The sequence below is a fragment of the Tetrao urogallus genome (assembly GCF_951394365.1).
Source record: "Tetrao urogallus genome assembly, chromosome: 20".
In the NCBI taxonomy this organism is placed as follows: Eukaryota; Metazoa; Chordata; class Aves; order Galliformes; family Phasianidae; genus Tetrao; species Tetrao urogallus.
Genome location: NC_136833.1, coordinates 7,229,404 through 7,248,841, shown reverse-complemented (window position 1 = coordinate 7,248,841; position 19,438 = coordinate 7,229,404). Strand labels below are relative to the sequence as shown.

Genomic DNA, 19,438 nt, shown 5'->3' with positions numbered 1-19,438 from the left:
TTTAATTTTCCCTTTCGTTAATAAAAATGTCGTAATTAAGAACAGGGAGGCTTTTGCTCTTCTCCCCTCAACTGTGCAGCTGAAGGAAAAGGAGTCTCTCCCCACCCAGGCAGGGGCAAGGAAGGGGAAAAGGGAGAACAAGCATTTCTTATCTGCAATTTTCCTTCTCTTCATGATAACAGTCTGCTGCAAAACCAGTGCACGACCTCCCCTATATCCATCCACCCATGGTGCTCGATGGAAAGGAAGACAGGAGCCACAGAAAGAGGAAGAAGAGCCTCAGAGCAGGCACAGCGCTTAAGGTTGGAGGACACCTCCGGAGGTCTTCACCTGCAGGAATCGGACCTTCACCATGAGAAGAGACAACAGGACCCAGAAAACAACGCTTCTGAAAACAAGCAGTAAAACAAAAACCAGCCCTTGGCAGCTCCTCAACTCACTGCTCTCTTCTCCAAGTTTGACTCAAGGGCTGAGGCTGCCTAAATCCCGGCGCAGCGCTGACAATGAGTCACTCCATGACAAAGCCCAGACTTCATTACCTGCCTCACCAAACCCCAGCCGGAGCTGGAGCACCATGCTGGAAACCTGCAGAACTCTTCCTAACAGCTCCTTGTCTTCCCTTGGCCGTGTTGGCTGTGTGAGCACACTGCTGTCTCGGCCTTTGGGCCCAAAGAGCTCAGGACTGTGCTTGCAGCATCACTCCCCACAGCCTCGGATTTAAGGGTGCTGAATGGTTCTGCCACATTGTGCTTGAAAGCAGAGGTGAGAATGAGAAGGAAGAAGAAAAGCACTGCCAGAGCAACACCTGAGGTGCTAATACAAAGCAAAAGCTGCTCCCCAGCTAGCGCTACAAAGTTTCAGAGCCAAAAAACAACAGCAAGATCTGCCTTTAACATCCTTGTGGTGCCACATGGCACGAGGTGTGATGCACCTCCACCTGCAGACCCTGAACTGAGCAGCCTCTTTACAGCAGCTGGGACATAAACAGCCCCAGCCATAATGAAGGTCTCCACCAATATTCTGGCTGGTTTAACCTTTTCCTCAGCAGGATGCCCTTTGCACCTCAGGGACTGTTTTAACTGGACTCATGTGATCATCACAATTTCCAGGTTTTTTAACGTACATCCATGCTGCATGGCATTTTAGCTCCCTCCTGCCAGCAATGAGAGATCCCACTGGAAAGCACTGACTCCTCCTGCCAAGCTTTGCATAAAAGGGCTTTTTTTCCTGAGGAAAAAAAAGGCACTTTGTGCCTATGAGACAGTGTTTGCACTGTCATGGCCAGACAGCAGCCAGCTTAAGTAGCAGGAAAGCTCCAAAGTGCTGTACCTTGTACAGACAGCATCCAGAACAGCCATCACCTGCATCACAGCACAGCCGCACAGCACCACGAAGCAGTACATCCACACAGAGCCCTCTGTTGCACAGCGCAGTCCACAGACCACCACTCCATGGGAACCTAAAGCCAGCAAGGGCTTAAAAATAAATCACCAGTCTGGGGCAGCACTGTAATCCAGAGGACGGATGGAGCAGAAGCACCACTCAGCTGAATTGCTTTGCAAGAAAAACAACAACAAAAAACCCCCTAAAATTAAAGAGACTGCAAATCTCTGAAATTTGCCTTCAGTTGAAGGCTATTCCTCACAGGCAGCGTGGGGAGGGGAACCACAGCTCCACATTGCACTGAAGGATAAACCTGCACTCTCTAATCCAATTTACACCCCAACACGTGCAGCACAAGAAGGGCTTGAGAACAAAGCAGTGGCAGCTCACAGGGTGCAGGAGCACTGGAGGGAGCAGTGCTAAATGATAACTTAAGGGGTTTATGGAATACATTAACAGGAACTGCAGAGAGAGCACATTTGCATCTCTTTCAGCTGCTCCAGATCAAATGTGATGGCAGCTCTGCTCTCGCAGTCACTTAATTGTTCTAAGGTTGGCGAGGGGGAAAGGTGTCTTATTTTTTTTTCCCCCCTTCACTGCAGAGCTCTGCAAGTAGCCATGCTCAGCTTTAAGAGCTATGTAACATTAGGAAGAATTTCCTTCAGTCTCATAAAGCTGCTGGATTTGTGCTCTGCTCCAGTAGCACTCAGCTCTGTGCAGATGCGAGCTCCTTGCAGGGAACAGCTCGAGGCTCCTAGTGCTCCCTGGGCTGGCTGCAGGAAGCTCCAACCCTGGGCCATTACTCATGTTGTAGAATAGGTTCTGCACAACAAGAGGAGGGAAGGAGTGAGCTGTAATGCCGTGACAGTGCCTGCCACCAGCACAGCACGGAGAGGTGATGCCAGGCCACAGAGGTGCACCTTGCAGAGGACTCAGCTTAGAGGGACAGCAGCCCCCAGTCAGGGACAAGCCCCACAGGGGATGCTCTGCTTACCTGGGCCTCTGCCGCCGCTGCTGTCGTGCCCATCTGCTGCCTGGTCACTATGGCAGCTCTCTCCCTGCCCGCTGCCTGCACTGCTGTGGCTCCCAGACACCTTCATAGGATGGCCAGGCTCCCTGGAAAGCACTGTGGGACACAATGGAGAGAGGGTTTTTAGCAGGGAAAGAAGCAGATGGGGCCAGATCTTAAGGGACCCACAAGCAGTCCAACCCATTGCTGCTATCTGAGTGATAACGGGCCAGCCCCATGCAGCCAGTGGCAAAAGCCACACGGAACGTTAACTCCTCACCCTGTCCTGCTTGCTGCTTTCCTCCTGGAGAGTCTTTTGACCCTGCAGATGAGGGCCTGTCCTCCTGGCTGGAAGAGCTGAGCTCTGAGTCGCTGTCGCTAGAAACCACTGTGAGAAAGATGAAGGGGGAGGAGAGGAGAGAGACAGTTATTCACAATGTTCATAACACTTACCAAGAGGGTGCCAGATGGATCCAAATAAAACACGAACAAACGCTGACTCGCTGATCACATCTCCCTCGCTAAAAGCAGCACTACCTGCAGTTCTTCCACAGCTGTTTGTGCTTCCTCTCAAACACCAGGCACATTTTTTCCAGATGATTTACAGCTCAGCAGCACAAACCCTAGCAGTGCCAGCACCTGCAGCAGGTGCACACACTGCCAGTGCTCCCCTCCTGGTCCCATCCAGGATCACAGGCAGCACACATTGCTCCCACTGACATCAGAGAGTCGCTTCCTGCTGCAGTTTGCAGCCTGGTCTCAGTGGTCTGTTCCAACTTTAATAACTCTATGATTCTATGCTAAAGGCTGGGCTGGGTAGAAGGCAGGGTCCTGGCTCCACAGCAAGAGGATTGACAGTTGGTAATTCAGGCTACAGATCCAGCCCTGGGCTCCTCCAAGCTGCAGAACCACTGCAGAGGCTCCAAGATCTATAAGGCACCAGGTAAATACAAAGCACGTCAAACAAGAAAACCCCACAGTGATGACACGAAGAACCCAACCTTATCAGCCCATCCCTCTCTGCACACTGCCCAGAGCTACATTACTCATATGCCCCCCACGCAACAGCATCTCCTCTTCCTCAAGGAGACTCTCCTCCCATTCCAAGGTCTCTCTGTTTCCATGAATCCCAGCCCTATTCCTGCTGCTTCCCACCGTTCATAGTTTCTACAAAGGCTGACAGCTTCATTTAACCAGATACAACCCGAGACCAGCAGCTTGCTTCCACTTCTCCACGCTGTTATGTGAGCACCTCTCCTCCTTACAGGTAACTGGGTTGCCAGCTGCTCAGTGCAAAATGAGAAAGGTGTTTCCCAGCAGCTTTTTAGAGACTTTACTAACAGCCTGATCTCGGAACAGAAGTGCTGAGGCTGAGGATAGAGGTACCCACTTTGCCCCTGCATTGTGTTACTGGCACAGCCTGGATTCACACTGCTGCAGGGCAGTGGGTGCAAGGGTAGAGGTGTCAGTTCACCTCTCTTCATCAGCATTAAACTCACTGCATGCAGCCTGCTGAGCTGCAAACCCTTTACCACAGCCCAGGGCACGAGAGCTGCTATTCTTCCCCTTGCACAAGCTGTCCAACACTGCTGCCAAGCACCTCCGCTCCTGCGTTCAGTCAGCAATCTGTACTACACAAAATATTTTATAAAAGAGAAAAAAAACCCAACATGTATTAATACTTAAAACAGCCCTTTTCCAGAGCTACCATCTCTGAGGATATTAAAGCCGGCTGCCAGCGTTATTGCAAACTGTGATGGATGCTGTGCAGCTCCCTGTGCATGGGGTGCTGTGTGCTGGGGACAGGCTGCTGGTGCCCTACTGCCAACCCCACAGCACGGCCTCCTGCCCCCAAACACTTCACACCAGAGCAACACTAGCAGAGCCCTGGCACAGACAGTGAGTGTGCACCTATCTTGCTGCTACAAAACCCAAACCTCAGCTGCCAGAACCATTCCATTGTCCTACTGCACAATTCTCTTGGCACTCACAGAGTCACAGAACTGTAGGGGTTGGAAGAGACCTCTGGAGATCACCCACCCCAACCCCCCTGCTAAAGCAGGCTCCCTACAGTAAGTCACACAGGTAGGCATCCAGATAGATCTCGACTCCAATCCTCTTCTTTATTTTTTGCCCCCATCGCTTCCCAACAGCTCCTTCCTCCGTGAATCTTTTAAAAAATGCTGGAAGTCAGGATTTATTTAGAGAAGGCCCCAGTGAATCAATGGAGGTGACTTTAGCTGCCTACCCTTCTGCCACTCAGCAGTTCAGAGCCATCCAGCACAAGAGGAGAAAGATATTAATGACAAGGAGGAACCTGCATCACAGGGGCAGCCCTGCCTGCTCTCATTTCCCTTGCTGCCAATAGAAATGTGTTTTACCCACTGCACTGGTGCTTCCCTTTAAGGTAATTTTTCTCCCAAAGCTCCCAGACCTTCTACTGGCACTTCCCAGAACCCAGAAGTCGTAAATCTGCTCTTGCAGCAGTTGCTGATATATCAGTAAGACTCGTTGGGCGGCTGTACTTATAGAAAACATAACAGATTTATTCCTCTCCATCTCCAGCTGATGGGAAAAAAAGCTCATAAAAATAATAATAATAATAAAAAAATCCTAAAAAAGCCAAAATACAGCTTGCAGCAAAAGCAATATCCCCACAGGGCCGGGTCACTCGTGGAACAACTCCCTCCATTGCACAGCTCAGCCTCCAGCAGCACAGGGAGCAATGGGGACAGCTGGGCTGGGAAGGCAGCACCCAGTGAAGGGAGCACTAAGCTGGGGTTCAGCTCTTGGGTTAAATGCATGCATCTGGCATGAGCGTGGCTGCACGCAGTCCTCGTGCCAAGCAGTGCAACGGCTTAGGGATCATGCTGCCTTATTTTCCTATTTCCATGCAGTTGCTTCCCATCCTCCTGCAGAACTCAGAGCTCGGAGCCCTGCTGCTGGCTGCTCCCCGTCCCGCTGACCCGGTGCAGAATCCCACCCACATTCCACCACATGGAGCAGAGCTGCTCCCCAGCACCAGAAATATTACTGCTATTCTCCCCACGACAATACATTTGTGCCTTAACTAATAGCAGGGTTCCCATGGCAACTGCTTGTTTATTACAGAAAAACTCAAGGCAATGGCAAATCCCAGCGTTAGCGAGTGCGAGAGAAATAATGGGTGTATAAAAATAAAACTTCTTCCTGGTGGGCTGGCTCTGCTCCCATTAGGCACATTCTTGCAGTTCCTCAGTCCTGTGCAGCAGGCACAGTGGGGAGTTCCTGAACCTCTCAGTGCTCCCTTCCCCAAAAAGAGGCACTTAGGTGTTGTCCTGCCCCTGCTGAAAGGCTGCATGTGGAGGGACATCACTGCTCGCCTCTCCTGGGCTTGCCAGTGGACATCATATAACCATTAAGATTGGAAAAGACCCCTCAGATCCCCAGGTCCAACACCAACCACCCCACCATGTACAGTGACCTCAGTGCCACATCCCCACGGTTCCTGAACACCTCCAGAGATGGGGATCCCAACACCTCCCTGGGCAGCTGTGCCATTGCAGCACCAATCTTTCTCCTAATATCCAACCTGACCCTCCCTGGTGCAACATAAAGGCCATTACTTCTCCTCCTATTGCTGGTTACCCTGCTACATCACATCCACATGGAGAAGAAAGCTTGCCCTGCTCATCACAGCCAAAGAGCAGAAGTCCCAGTGCTGGCAGGTGCAAAGAAGAGGTAATATGTACAACCTCCCAGCTTGCATATCCCAGGGATGAATTACAGCCACCAACATCCACTGGAAGCCATCCAGAGGACAGGAAGCCTAGTAGAGAAGGGCAACAAGGGAAGAAAACACCATAAAATAAACCCATAAATCGGTATTATCCCACCCATAAAACAGCAGCCAGTCAAAACTTGGAGCACAGCAAGAAAGACATCTCAACACTCACACCAAACCTTACCAAAGGCAGCTGTGTCGTCCCCACCTGCACCTGCCAACATGTACAGGAAGGCATTCCCCCAAAACAAGGCTCAGCTACAACTCAGGACAAGTCTGGGCTCAAGATCTTTGACCCGTGGTGTTTTCTTCATCATGTGCACAGAGAACGCCTCATCAATCAGTTCATTTGCTAAGACAGCCCCTTCCAAGTGTCTCCTGGAGGGAAGCACAACCATCTATTGTTGATCTAATTTGCCTTTAATTACAAAAGTTACAATCGGGTGGGGAGTGCTTTCCTAGCTGGAGCCTACAGAAAAGCCTTGTAAACCTGATCCTCTGGAGCCCTGTCTATTAAAAGGTTATTTCCCCCTGCAACACTGATAAGATTTAGCTTGATGTGGAAGAGTGTATGCAGCCGGTACACCAGAGAGGTCTTCTCCAATTGAAGGGGCCTAATAGCAAAAGACAGAAGGGGAGACAGGCCAGCCAGATCTGTTAATGCACACCAGCAAGAAATGAAGAGAAATCAAAGCAGACTGGCAGCAGCTTTAATTCGGCAGCATCCATCCACCGCTGTGCTAATGACCCTGAATGCTCAGCTCCTCAATGCCATGCTGCTTCCCCCCAGCTGACTCCAGGCACAGCACTGGAGTGGGTGTATGAGCAATGACAGGGCGGACAGATGGAAGCGAGGGGGGGGAAAGGCCCTACAAGGCAGTGCTGTGAATGGGATCCGATAGGGCAGCGATCCAAGATGCCACATGTGATACATCGGTCTACTTCAATCAAGGTCTACCTCAAAGAACAAGGATGGGAGTGCTGGAGCTGATAAATCTTCAGGCTTGTCAGTGCTCCGGCCCCAGCCCTGCACAGGGCTAAGTTAATCAACAGCTTTTCCAAAGCTCACGGTGGTAGAGAACAACTCGGCTGCTAAAGCTCAGCCCCCTCCCCAAAGCCTCCACTCTTGGCTGATCTCAAGGAGCGCAAGACCAACCTTTGCCCCTGGCCCAGGTGAAGGAGCGACCCGTCGCCACGCTCCCTGCCTCCAGCACAGCAGCCTCGCTCTGCCAGGGCTGCGAGGGCACCTCACCAGCTCTGCTGCTGCTCTTCAGAGGTGCGATGTACTTGGGCAGCCCTTTGTAAAACCACGCGCCGGACCTCTTCCAGACCTGTTGGAGACAGAGACACAACCAAGACCTGAAGCCATGATGAACAAGTGCTGCACTAACGAGCGTGCCTGAAACCCCCCAGAACAAGAACACTCAAATAGTCTGATCCTGCAGCAGAAAGTGAGCTGAGAGAGCTGAGCTGTAATATTTCTTGTAAGAACGCCCTCTACTCTTCAACTGAGTTTTCATGTGGCTCATGATGAAAATGCTCTTATTAAGTCTATTTAATACAAAGCCTGCTGACAGCCAAGAGGAAGGGGAGAAGATGGCAGCTCAGACAAGGAGAAATGGTCTCCAAAAACGTAATTCTTTTGTGCCTTCCAGCAGTCTAATAATAAGCTAATGAGGCAGCCAGGGCAAAAAGAAGTTAATATTACTATTTCATGCAAGGGGTTAGAAGCCTTGTACTTCTGTTCAGAGCAGAGGAGATCATAAAGGTTTCTACTTCAAGTTCTCAAAGCATTTTATATGTAGCATCACCACGATGGCAGCAGGTACAAACGCAGATATCCCTAATTACAGCAATAAGTTTGCAGCTTGCATTTTAACCACAGGGCTTAATCAAAACAGAGGGCAGCGACAACACCTGGCGCTCACCAACAGCTCTTTCAGCACAGGCACAGAAAGCAGAGCACTGCCATCACCGTCTCACTGATGGGAGGAGATCACTCAGCAGATTGCCTGGTTCCTCCTGCAGAGCCATCAGCACAGAGAGCTGGAATGGTCGGGGTCGTGAAACCCAGGTGAAAGCGACGCGCACACGGAGCAGCGCGGTGCTGCAGGAAGATGCGCGGTCCCTGCAGGGCAATGCTGGGGAGGAAGCAGCCTTTCTTGACAGTTGTTATTCGAACAGACCTTGCAACATCTGTAATTTAATTTGAAGCACTGGAGAGACCTATTATCTCCAGGCGAACTACAATTTCAGCAGAACATAAAACCAATCAGACACAGCGAGGACTGCGGTAAGGAAAGGTTGGTCACCTCCAGGTTCTCCCATTACCCCCACAAAGCGAGCCCAGCTAGAGAAAGAGTTCAGTGATACAAAACACCCAGCTCTCATCCAGTAATACCACATCGATTCTGAGCATTCACTTCCAATACTTCGCTCTCATTACAGCAGTACTGAAGTTGTTTTGAGCTCAGTTCTAAAATAGCTGCAGCTTTAGGGAGATGATCTCCCCTGCAATAACTCAGCACATTGCTCCCTGCAGGTTTCCAGCACAACCCCCCCACAACAACACACGGTTCCAGTGCTGTTCTGCACTTGGGCACGCAGGTTGGGTTCAGCCTGCATCCATCACAACGAATCGATGCCACTGACTGCTCGTGATGCTCGTTTCATTGATTGCCAGAGTGGCCCAACAGCAAAGCTCCTACTTGATTTTAAATTAATACATCTATAACAGTGCTTTGGAGTCCTGTTTATTAGCAGGTTTGCTCTTTGCAAGGAGAAGAGTTTTGCTCTCATAAGCCCTTGACAGAACAAAGATGTGCATCAGTGCCATCCCAACCCAGGACGCAGAAGCCTGGAGCACAGAGGATCTTCCCTGCAGTGGTTCAGGAGCAATCCTGCTGCTTCCCAGCCAAGCACAACAGAAATCCATGCTAAGTATTGACTGCCTTCAGGCTGCTGTCCTTCTGCCTCCCCCGACGACTCATCCACCCAAAAGCAAAGCGTGGGGAAGAGGAATTGCTTGAGCCAGAGATCCTCTCTGCATTACTTTGAACAATTCAACAGCCATGACAAGACTGGAGAGCTCAACACATTTTGTGACCCCAACAACACCCCCATCACAGCTGCACCAATCCACCAGCACAGCCACAGGATGAGGCTGCATGCTGGCAGTCAGCAGCAGATGCACACTTTATCCAGCACTCTCAGCACAGCCTGCAAATGGAAAATCACCAGGTCCTGCTGACACCCCGCTCAGGGCTCTGCAGAACTCTGCTTTCCCCTTCCTCTGAAAACACGGGTACTGAACAAGCCCCCAACCAGGCTCAGCCTTCGGGTTGCCATAGACCAACAGAATCGTTAAGGCTGGAAAAAACCTCTACAATCACCCAGTCCAACCACCAACCCAACCTCGCCGTGCCCACAGACAACACCCCCAGCTCTGCAGTCCCCATGCAAGAGGGAAGCCGCTGCTGTGAGTTCCTGTGGGCTCTCTCAGCAGAACAAAGCACACCTGCAACCCAGGAGGACACGGTTGCCATTGCCCTCACGCAGCACATCCCACCCACCCCGCTGCCACAGCTCCAAAACGCAGCAAACCGCTGGCAGGGAGAAAGAGAGCACGCTCCTCAGCCTCGCTATTTGCATTCATCTGCCTTTCCATAACACAGAGCTTTCCAATTACATTATTTACAGCAATCTGTTGTCAACTCCCACATTCGGCACTTGAGGATGAAGAAAATTAAAAGGCGGTGAAATTGTTTGGGGTTTTGTTTCTGGAATAGCAGAACGCGTTTCACCTCCGACCCCAACGCTCCTCCAGCAGCAGTGCCTGCCGTCCTCCAGCCATTTATCATTCCTCTCTCCATCACACTCTGGTTTTTTCCCCTGTGGCTCTGTTCTAAGGACACTATTTCGAGTCGACCCACTTGCTGCCGCCCCCCAAAATAACACGGCAGGCTACTGATGAGTCCTCTGAATTGCGAGCAGGTGCACATCCATTCCACCCAGAGCCACCCGAAATAAACACTCCTCTCCATCAGGAGGTTTGTTTGGCCATACCAGGCAGGAATAACCCTGGGCTATGTTGCTTTATGATGTTCAAAGTGTACAAGGGAAAAGGGAAACCCTGGGGGCAAAAGGGGAGGAGATGGCTGCTTGTTCCAGCACAGCAATCTTCCTTTCCTCTGCATGGTTTATTTTGATAAACCCAGAGATGCAGCCAGCCATGAAAATGTCATTTAGCAAAGGAGAAGAAATTAAAGGGAAAATGAAGCAGAGGGGCAAATTAAAACTTTAGCAGGTCCCGAGAGCTGACACGTTCCTTCATATTTGATGGGGTTTAAAAAAAGCCATCTCCCCCCACCCTACTTAAACTGTTTTCATTATCACTACAATTTTGGATGTGTCAATTCAAATGTAAATGTGTACGAATGCTTCCAAGAGGGTTTTAATTACGATGATAGCATCGCTAATTATGGATATGAAAAAAGCCCGTACATGAAGCGGTGGTTCAGTGAGGTGCTGTGCACAGCCTGCTGCTATCAGGCAAAACATGCAGCAAACAATGCATGCCTGACCCTCCGCAGTCAGTCTCCAGCTAGGCAGAGAAAGGTGCAAAGCCAAGAAAGGCGATGCAGCACATAGGGAAGAAGGAAGGTCCTGCCCCTTTGAAAGCAAACACAAAATGGATGGAGTTTGCTTCTTGAGCAATAAAACACAATCCATGGCAGTGATAGCTCTGCCACACTCGGAGGATGTCGCAAAGGAAAATGCCCTGGAAGAACAAAAGTGTTTTTTCAATGGATGTTTCTGCAGGCAGTGGGACAAGCGGTCTCTTCTCTCCAGTAGGCTGCTCCTGGCTTAGCTGTGCCTTATTTAGAAGTGTCTGCTGCCCCTGGGGATGTTCCCTTTGCCAGCAGGCTCTGCCAGGTCCCAGCATGGTGACAGTGCAGTGCTTTCCCTGTGCAAGCACACATCACACCGGGCAGCTCCAGTGCTACCCAGTGCAACGTTTTGCTTCTGGATGACTGGGATGCAGGCAGCAGGCAGAATCCATTCATCACCTCCACTCTCCAGAAATCAAACTGTCGGAGCAACTTAGCTCTCACTGCTATGCAGCACAGCCTTCCCAGTGGAGCTTTCCAAGGAAACAAACCAGCAAAGAACACTTTGGAGCTGCTGAGGCTGAGATTCCCAACGGGATCTGTGGGCATCGAGCACTTGACTCCCACTGAAAAACCGATGTAAACAACTGCCTGTTACATTGGTCTTTGTTTGACCCAGGTCACACACTGATGGTTTAATCACAACTGAAACCAGCACAGATTTTGTCCGCACAACGAAGGAGCGAAGAAAATTACCATGTCACTACATTTTCACTAGCTTCAGCCAAGCCTACAGGGATAAATAACAACAAGATGGAGGGATGAGAGCTGCACGCTTTGGCTGTTAGCTAATGTATGTGAACATCCAACACCACCACCTTGCCTTCACATTCTGACTTGTTCCAGGGGATCAGCTCCCCACATTTGGTCTCCAGAAAGGCAGTGCAAGGTGCAAAGCCAAGAAAGGCAAAGCAATGCAGAGGGAGGGAAGGAGGAAGGGCCATAACCTGCTCCCTCGGTGCATGGCAGGGGCTAAAGAGACAGCTGCAGTCCAAGTGGTGGGATCACCTACCTCAGAAAGGTGACAGTGGCTTGCTAATGCATCACACGACCCCAGGTGTTTTTGTGGCCTCCTGTCTGGATCCCAGGACACAAAACTGGGCCAATATCCCCTCACCACAAAACAGATTCAAAGGCCAGACAGAAACAAGACTCCGTGATCCCAAAAAAGCAGGCGTCCATCTGCACTCGTTGATGGCAAATATAAACTTCAGTGACAAGTGTAGCCAAATGGGTTTGGTCCAGAGCAGATGGCAACACAAGGCAGACCCAGATCACAGCAACAGACAGAGACAAGGAAACTGTGGTGAACACAACAGATATTCTGCATGGACTCTGTCCTATCATGGCACCCAAAATGGCTTCATGGAACAGTCAGGCCACTGCAAAGAGGGAAGGAGACAGACCTGACCTGACCTTTGAAGCAATCAGAAAAAGACAGACGAAGCTGAGGGCTGTGAGGTAAGATGTGGGTATGTTTGAGGCTGTCTCAGGGGGAAAGTTCCATCCATTTTCATTACAGAAGTGCTCTGGCCGTATCTCTGAGGGTTACCATACCCTGACACGGCCGCACATAGCACTGGATAATGTTCTTCTCTGTCTGTGGCTGCTCATTATTTTTATAAGAAAAGTGGAACAAAGAAGAGAAGAAGAAGAAGAAGAAAAAAGCAATTATACATTGGGGAGTGAGGAAAAAAATACGAAAAGAAGAAATGAAGTAATTTTCAGTTCCATACCCATCTCCCAGCACAACACTGCCCTGACCTGCCACACTTCAGAATGGCCATCTGGATTACACAACATCTGGATGAGTCAGTTCATTAAGCAATTAGCAGCACCCAGGGAGCAGGATGCCCTCTGTTTGCCCCAGCCACGCTGCCACCCAGCAACCAAAGGTAGGCACAGCCCTCATCCTACCTGCACAGCAGCTTTCCGGGTGCTCCCACACAGATCATCTCCTCCTGTTTAAAACCTGAGCTCTGCTACGCTCCCACAACTCCTACAGAGACATTCTCTGCCTCAAACACCTGCAGAAATGATCTCACTGCACTTCAGAAACTGACGGACGGGTTTCAGGAATAGCTGCACTGGGTGGATGCTGGAGGACCACGAGGGGTAAATCCTTCTGTCATCACCAAATTCAGCAGCTCCACCGCAGAGCAGCGAGCCCTGGGGCTGGCTGGCAGAGGAGGATGAAGCAGGCCATTACTTATGGCTGTGTAAAGTCAAGGATGAAGGATACAGAAATGCAGAGACCTGCATTAGAAGTCTCACAGGGTGGCGATAGGATTTTACAGGCGGGTTTGGGGGGGAAACTGAGCTGAAAGCTGCAATTGAGTTATTTTTAGAGGGACAAATATTTTGCAGATGTATTAAAGAACCAACGTTAGCCAGGTTTATTTGCATGGAGCCAGAAGAAAACAGCGTGGCAGCAGAAGGCAACAGCCTCTTTATAACCACAGTAGGGAAACACCACACAGGGCAGGGACAGTGCATTTATTCCCCATACCCCATCACAAACTGTCACCACCCTGTGCATGGCCTGAGCCCAAAGACCCCATCCAAGCCTCCATCCCAGTGCAGCCCCACGCTCTCTCAGCACAATGCTGCATTTTACCTCTCTTTGTTCACTGCAGATCTTGCACAGCCAAAGGGGACGTTTCTGGGCTCCAAAGGTTTCGATGCCACATTTGGTGCAAACTTTCTGAAAGAAGGAGGGGAAAAAAAAAGGTGGTGTAAGCAACACCCCACATCCATACAGCCCTCAGCAGAGGAAGGCTGAGAAGCACCTGCCCCACCAGACCTGCTCTAATACATTCCTTAAAGTAAATAAAATGGCACAGCTCTCTTATTCATCCTGGATAAACGCATCCAAAAAGATGCTTCAGATCTATAGGGGTCCTTGACAAAGGCAAACCTACAGCACAGCCCTTGGCTGCGGGTGAGAAGAGAGTCGGACAGCACAAATCAATCCTCGCAACCTACAGACACTCCCAGGGCCTTTTCTTTTTTATTCCTCCAAATCCTAAAACCCAATCGCCGTGGTGAGGAAAGCAGCTGCAACCAAGCACAAAAACGAGCACAAGTTTGTGCAAAACCATAAATCCTCTCTTCCCTTCCCTACACACAGCCTGAAACCCCCGGCTTCCCTTGCTTTCAGCAGCTTGGCAGTATTGATTTGTGGCTGCCAAGGCAGCGGGCACGGACACACGTTGCCTGAGCAGAATGCTTGATAGCAGCACATGGCAGCTTATTGCTGCACGAGGGAACTTTCACATCTCCACCAGCATTATGAGCCATTTACAGCCCCAATCACTTCATATCATCTAATGAAGCGGATGTTATCAGGCTTGGCTTGCAGTGGGGAGAGAAATGGGATGAATTCTTTGATCCTCGCAGAGCAAAAGCTGCTCGCAGCCTGGAAAGCAAAGCCTGGCTTAGAGAGTCAATGCCTGTGGTGCTTTAGGAAGGGCAGAGGAATAAAGAGCAGCCTAAGTGCTTTGGTGCATAGATATTCAACGTGGTGCTGCCCAAGCCAACAAGCGCAGGCAGCAAGTGGTACTGCAACGATCACCTTCACAACTACCCCAAATTCTCCCCTTTTCAAAACAAAATCTGGGGAGCGCCTCAGCCATAAATACACCCTCACAGATCCCGATCCCTGCACCTATAGGACATTCAAACGCTCCCTCTAGCGGGAGCTTCCAAGTGCTTTTATTCCCAGCCATAAATATTGAAACCTCCAGCACGAAAAGAGGGCTCTCCTCCTCCCTTCCTCGCAGCCTAGCTGGAAAACTGAGTGTCACCCACAGCCTCAGAAGACATAAAAACCAAGGGCAGTAAATACAGCCTTATTCCTAATTAAACACAAGATAAAGCACTTTCTTCTCCTTTTATATGTGGACCTGATACCCTCTGCATGGTAAACTGCACATTATGCTCTAACTACTGCTAATGCTAACACGTCTGTGTTAGCAAACATCTTTTTCTTGCCATAATGCATTTATTCCCAAGGTAATAAAAAAACAATATTAAAATCATTCTTCATTTTGACCTATAAATGCAGAAGCAGGAAGTGGCACTTAGAAAATCATCAGGCAACAAGAGCTATAGAGCCCCTATTCAGCAGAAGGGATTCGTGGAAGATAAGTCCTCTGCTGCATCTCAGATGTATCATTACAGCAGTCCCTGTCATTGGGCTAAATGGGCTGCAATGACTTTCCAGTGAGATGGTAAGAGAGCAAAGCTAGCAAGAAAAATACCAACTTATAAAATCCATAGCTTATAATGCTAAAACTGCATCAGTGATGGATACTGCTGGGCTGGGATGAGCTTTAAGTACCAGCCCACTCTGCGTGCTCTGCTGAAGGGTGGACTGCTTGGGCTGACACCAAAACAGAAAGGGGACGAGCCCAGGGCACCCCGCAGCTTTTGCCTCCATGCATCAGTGCATGGGGCTCGCAGGGCAGAGGTTAGCAAGCGCTGCAGCAACATGACCTAGCTGGCTTCAGGTGAGAGCAGAACGGCCAGGGGAAGGAGGCAGGAATACGGCACATCCTGTTATTCTGCATGCTTGAAAAGCAGGAAGCAGCCAGCCGCCTCCTGTCTGCCCAGCAACCCTTTATTCTCCCCAGGCACGTCTGCACAGAGCCCACGCTCCTCTCCAAGAGCTGTCCTGAAGCTCCCCTTTATGCCAGACCCTTTGCACCTCTGTACCTTCCTGCTGCTTCCTTTCCCAGCCCTTCCTATAAGATCTGCTTTCCTCCCAGCTGAGGACCCAGGGGTTCAGAACTGGGCGTTTGCCACTGCCTTAAGTGTGACCCTGTGCATAACCCCAGCCTCAGCCACTTCTGAGAGCAGGAGCCAGCAGACTCAGTCCAGCAAAGGCAGCAGTGCTCACAGCAGCACGGATGGAGTGATGCTGGCACCTCGCAGGAGCTTCTCCATCACAGCTGCCCAACGTGGAGCTCCCAACACATGCTAGTGCATGGCACAGGAACAAGATACACTCAGAGCATCCACAGGACGTCTCAGTGATGGGGTGAGTGGCTTAAGTGAGAGTCCCCCTAGCTATAGTTCCCCAGGGACCCTTCCATCCACCCACGGGGACCCTCACCACACTGAGGCAAAGCCACTTACAGAGACATCTCCCCTGGCAAAGATGGCCTTCAAGTGCTGGAGAAGCAGCCTCCCAGCAGAGGGAGGATCAGGTGGTTGCCTTGGAGATCATCATCTCCACAGCAGTGAGGCTTAACCCCTGCCTGCCTGGGATCCCAGGCTGCAGCGCAGGGTGTGGGGAACACAGCATGCTGATACTCCAGCATCTGTACAGCCTTCCCACCAACACACCCCACCACCAACACACAGGGCAATTCGTGTGTCAGGGTCAGGAACTTCACACTAGTTTAGAACATCAATCATAGAATCACGAAGGTTGAAAAAGACTTCTCAGATCCCCACCATGCCCACTAACCACGTCCCTATGTGCCACATCCCCACCTTTCACAGGCCAGGCACTCCAGGATCGTGAGCAATGAGGTAAGCAGAGAAAACAGCTTGACAGCACCGACCCAGTTATGCAGGACTAAGAAGACCCCACAGAGCGATCCATCTCGCCACTTTCACAGAGCCCTGCTGGCTCCAGGCAGGATCCCCTGGTGAGCAAACCCACCTTTTTGCAATCCTGGCAGAAAACTGACGTGCTCCCCAGCAGCCCCAGCAGCTCACTGCACAGCAAGCACTGCGACAGGCCGTTGCCCATCGCGTTCTTCCTCATGTTCTCCAGCCGCTCCACCAGGCGCCTGCAGGGAACAAAGCCAAGTGGAGGTGATTCCAGATCTACAGGAAGAAGGCATGCCAAGAACCTGCGGGTGTGTTACCCCACTCAGCCTCCTTGTGGGATTTCGGGCCTTTTGCTGGGACTGAATGTGCTTTCTCTTCAGCCTCTGTACTCAAGCATTTCCTCAGGCTTGTTATTAGGAAGTATTTTGCTTTTGGAAGAGTGGTGCTGCAGTGGCACAGCTGCTCAGGGGGGTGGGGGAGAGCCCATCCCTGGAGGTGTTCAGGAACTGTGGGGATGTGGCACTGAGGGAGGTGGTCAGGGGGCACGGTGGGGTTGGATTTGGGCATCTGAGAGGTCTTTCCCAGTCTGAATGATTCTGTGATTCCATGAGCTGGCTTTTAGTCTCCCTGCTTTGGGCTGACTGCAGACCCAGCTGAGGCCAGATCTCCAGCAGGACTGAGAGCAAATAGAAATCTGCAGCAGCAAAAAGGGAAAAGGTGCCAGTAAATGAAATAGTTCAAGCTAACAAACCCTTCCAGAGAACTCAGCCAAGTAGAACACAAACCCATTCACTGCTCCAGGCAAAATCCCACAGGGCTGCTGCTGTAGGCAAGGGAAAACCCGAGTGTGCTGCCAGGGATGGAGCCGTGCTGTCCACCAGCAGTGATGCAGCTGCACAGCTCTGCATTTCCCTGAGCCCATTCCACGGCCACTGCCTCAGCAGCTGCCTTATCACAGGCTGCATTCAGTGGCTGCAACCACAGCAAGCCCCAAAGCTCCAGGAAGACATGGGAAACCATCTTCCAACCTTCCCAGTGTTTGTTGCCTCCAAACAAGCAACGTGGCAGGGGGAAAATGAGCTGAAGGGATGCTGTAAGGGCTGGAGGCTGAGCTCAGACACTGGGAGAGCTGCACCTCTGCCTGTACTGTTCCCATAGGGAAGGAACAAGCAAAGGTACCCGATGCGCTGCTGCTCCACAACGTCCAGCTTCTCTGCCTTGCGGATGACTTCCAGAATGACCTCAAGCTCCTGCGGGCTCAGAGCCTGCATCTTCCTCTGCTTCTCTGTCTGGAACGTGTGCACTGACCAGCCTGTCTGGAGCCTGTGGGGAGGGACAGACAGAGAAACTGAGCTGTGAAAGCAAAACCCAAGCCCTGCCATACCAAGTCATGCCCACCGACCACATCCCCCCAGTGCCACATCTCCACGGTTGTCAAACATTCTCCAGGATGGTGACTTCCCCCTTCCCTGGGCAGCTGTGCCACTGCAGCACTGCTCCTTCAGACAAAAAATTTTCCTAACACCCAACCTGTCTTTGCAGCGATGGGCACTGATGCCAGGCACCACAGAAGCCCTCAGCAGACTGCAGCGCACAAGGACTACCTGCACTGTCTTCCTTCCAGCGCCTGAAGCCTTTAGGAACTTCCCTCCATGCCTATGTACAAAGCTGACATTTCTCCTTGGCTCACTCGGAGCTTTCACAGCTCAATTAATTACCGTTTAGTAGGAGTTTAGAGGTCACTGGCTGAAGTCAGGGCTGCTGGCAGAACGCAGGGCACTACCAGGCCTGGATGCTGTAATGAGGCACTGAGGTGGAGGCAGAAGCACTCAGACAGCCATGGAATGACCCATAATTTTCCAGCAGCTGACCCCAGTGCTCAGCCAGGAGCAGTAGCAGCGCCAGAGAAGCAAAGCATCTGAGTAAGAAATGCAATTCTGGCACTTGACTCATCTCCATCCCTTCATCTTTAGGTTACGCAGTCATTTAACTTCAGGGGAAAATAAGACCGAGTGACAAGATCCTAAAACAAAGGAGCACTGGGGGCTGCTACCAGCTCTACAGAGGGTGTATGTATACAGCTGCAGAGGTGCTGCTCTTCCCTTCAGCCAGTTGGGACTCACTTGGCACGCAGAGCCAGCTGCCGGTCATTGGGGCACACCCAGGGGCCCGTCCCACTGCCAAAAATCGTGTCGGCCATGGCACACCTGGAAGGAGACAAAGCACCGTGAGGCACAGCCGTCCCAAAGCGATGTCCTGGAGGCGACCCGCTGGCGTCACACGCCCGCAGACAGCAATAAAAGCATGCCATCATCTCCATGAAATACGCGCCAATAAATAGCTCCTAACGCTGCACCCAGACAAAGCTGGGAGCTGAGATTTTATAGCGCTCTGCAAAAGGCCACGGGCTGTCAGATCCGCTGCCATTTTTCATTTCAAAGCCAGAGAAAAGTGTTGTTTGCTACGATCTCTGCCCCGTCACCTCCAGAGCCCCAGCACTGCGGTGGCTCTGAAGGACAGGAGGACGCGGCGCTTGTTGGGTTTTCACCCCTTAATGGGGGTAACAAGCAAAAGTCCACGCAACAATCAGCACAAACAGCGGCAAGTCGCTCCGTTCATCAAAGCTGCCGCTGTAAGAGCCAGATATTTATAACACAGCCCACAATAGCAGCTTGTTTGCATGTGCTGGAGGCAGCACCTCTCCCAGCAGCGCTCCTCCTGCGCTCACACCGGCACCCAGAAGGGCAGCCGGCAGATTTCAGCACACACTGCGATGCACCGAGCCTTCCTCCCGCCGGATCAGCTCCCTAATGCATACATTTCCAGGTATTAATACTTACCTTCCCCAGAACAGACACATGCCAGCTTTGAAACCATACCTGCTGAGCAGAGATAACGCGCTTAATGCTGTTTGGCAAACAACACATCAGATCCAACAGCAGCGAGTCCCACCACCTGCCAACCACACCGTAATTCCCAAGAAAACACATGTTCCAGCCTCGATTCACAGCACACTCACCCGGCGCTGTGGCTCTGCGCCTGCACCCACGC

At 51.1% G+C, this 19,438-nt stretch overlaps 1 protein-coding gene across 1 annotated transcript; it reads right to left on the bottom strand.

Annotated features, from left to right (window-relative positions):
- Positions 1–297: 297 nt before the first annotated feature.
- On the bottom strand, positions 298–18,587 carry RPH3AL (rabphilin 3A like (without C2 domains); the record flags this gene model as incomplete). The annotated part of the gene is made up of 9 exons (XM_079545316.1): positions 298–388; positions 1,330–1,459; positions 2,378–2,509; positions 2,673–2,780; positions 7,312–7,486; positions 13,443–13,529; positions 16,497–16,626; positions 17,567–17,710; positions 18,511–18,587. 9 exons carry the CDS (start codon positions 18,585–18,587, stop codon positions 298–300), a joined length of 1,074 nt encoding a protein of 357 aa, XP_079401442.1.
- Positions 18,588–19,438: the final 851 nt, after the last annotated feature.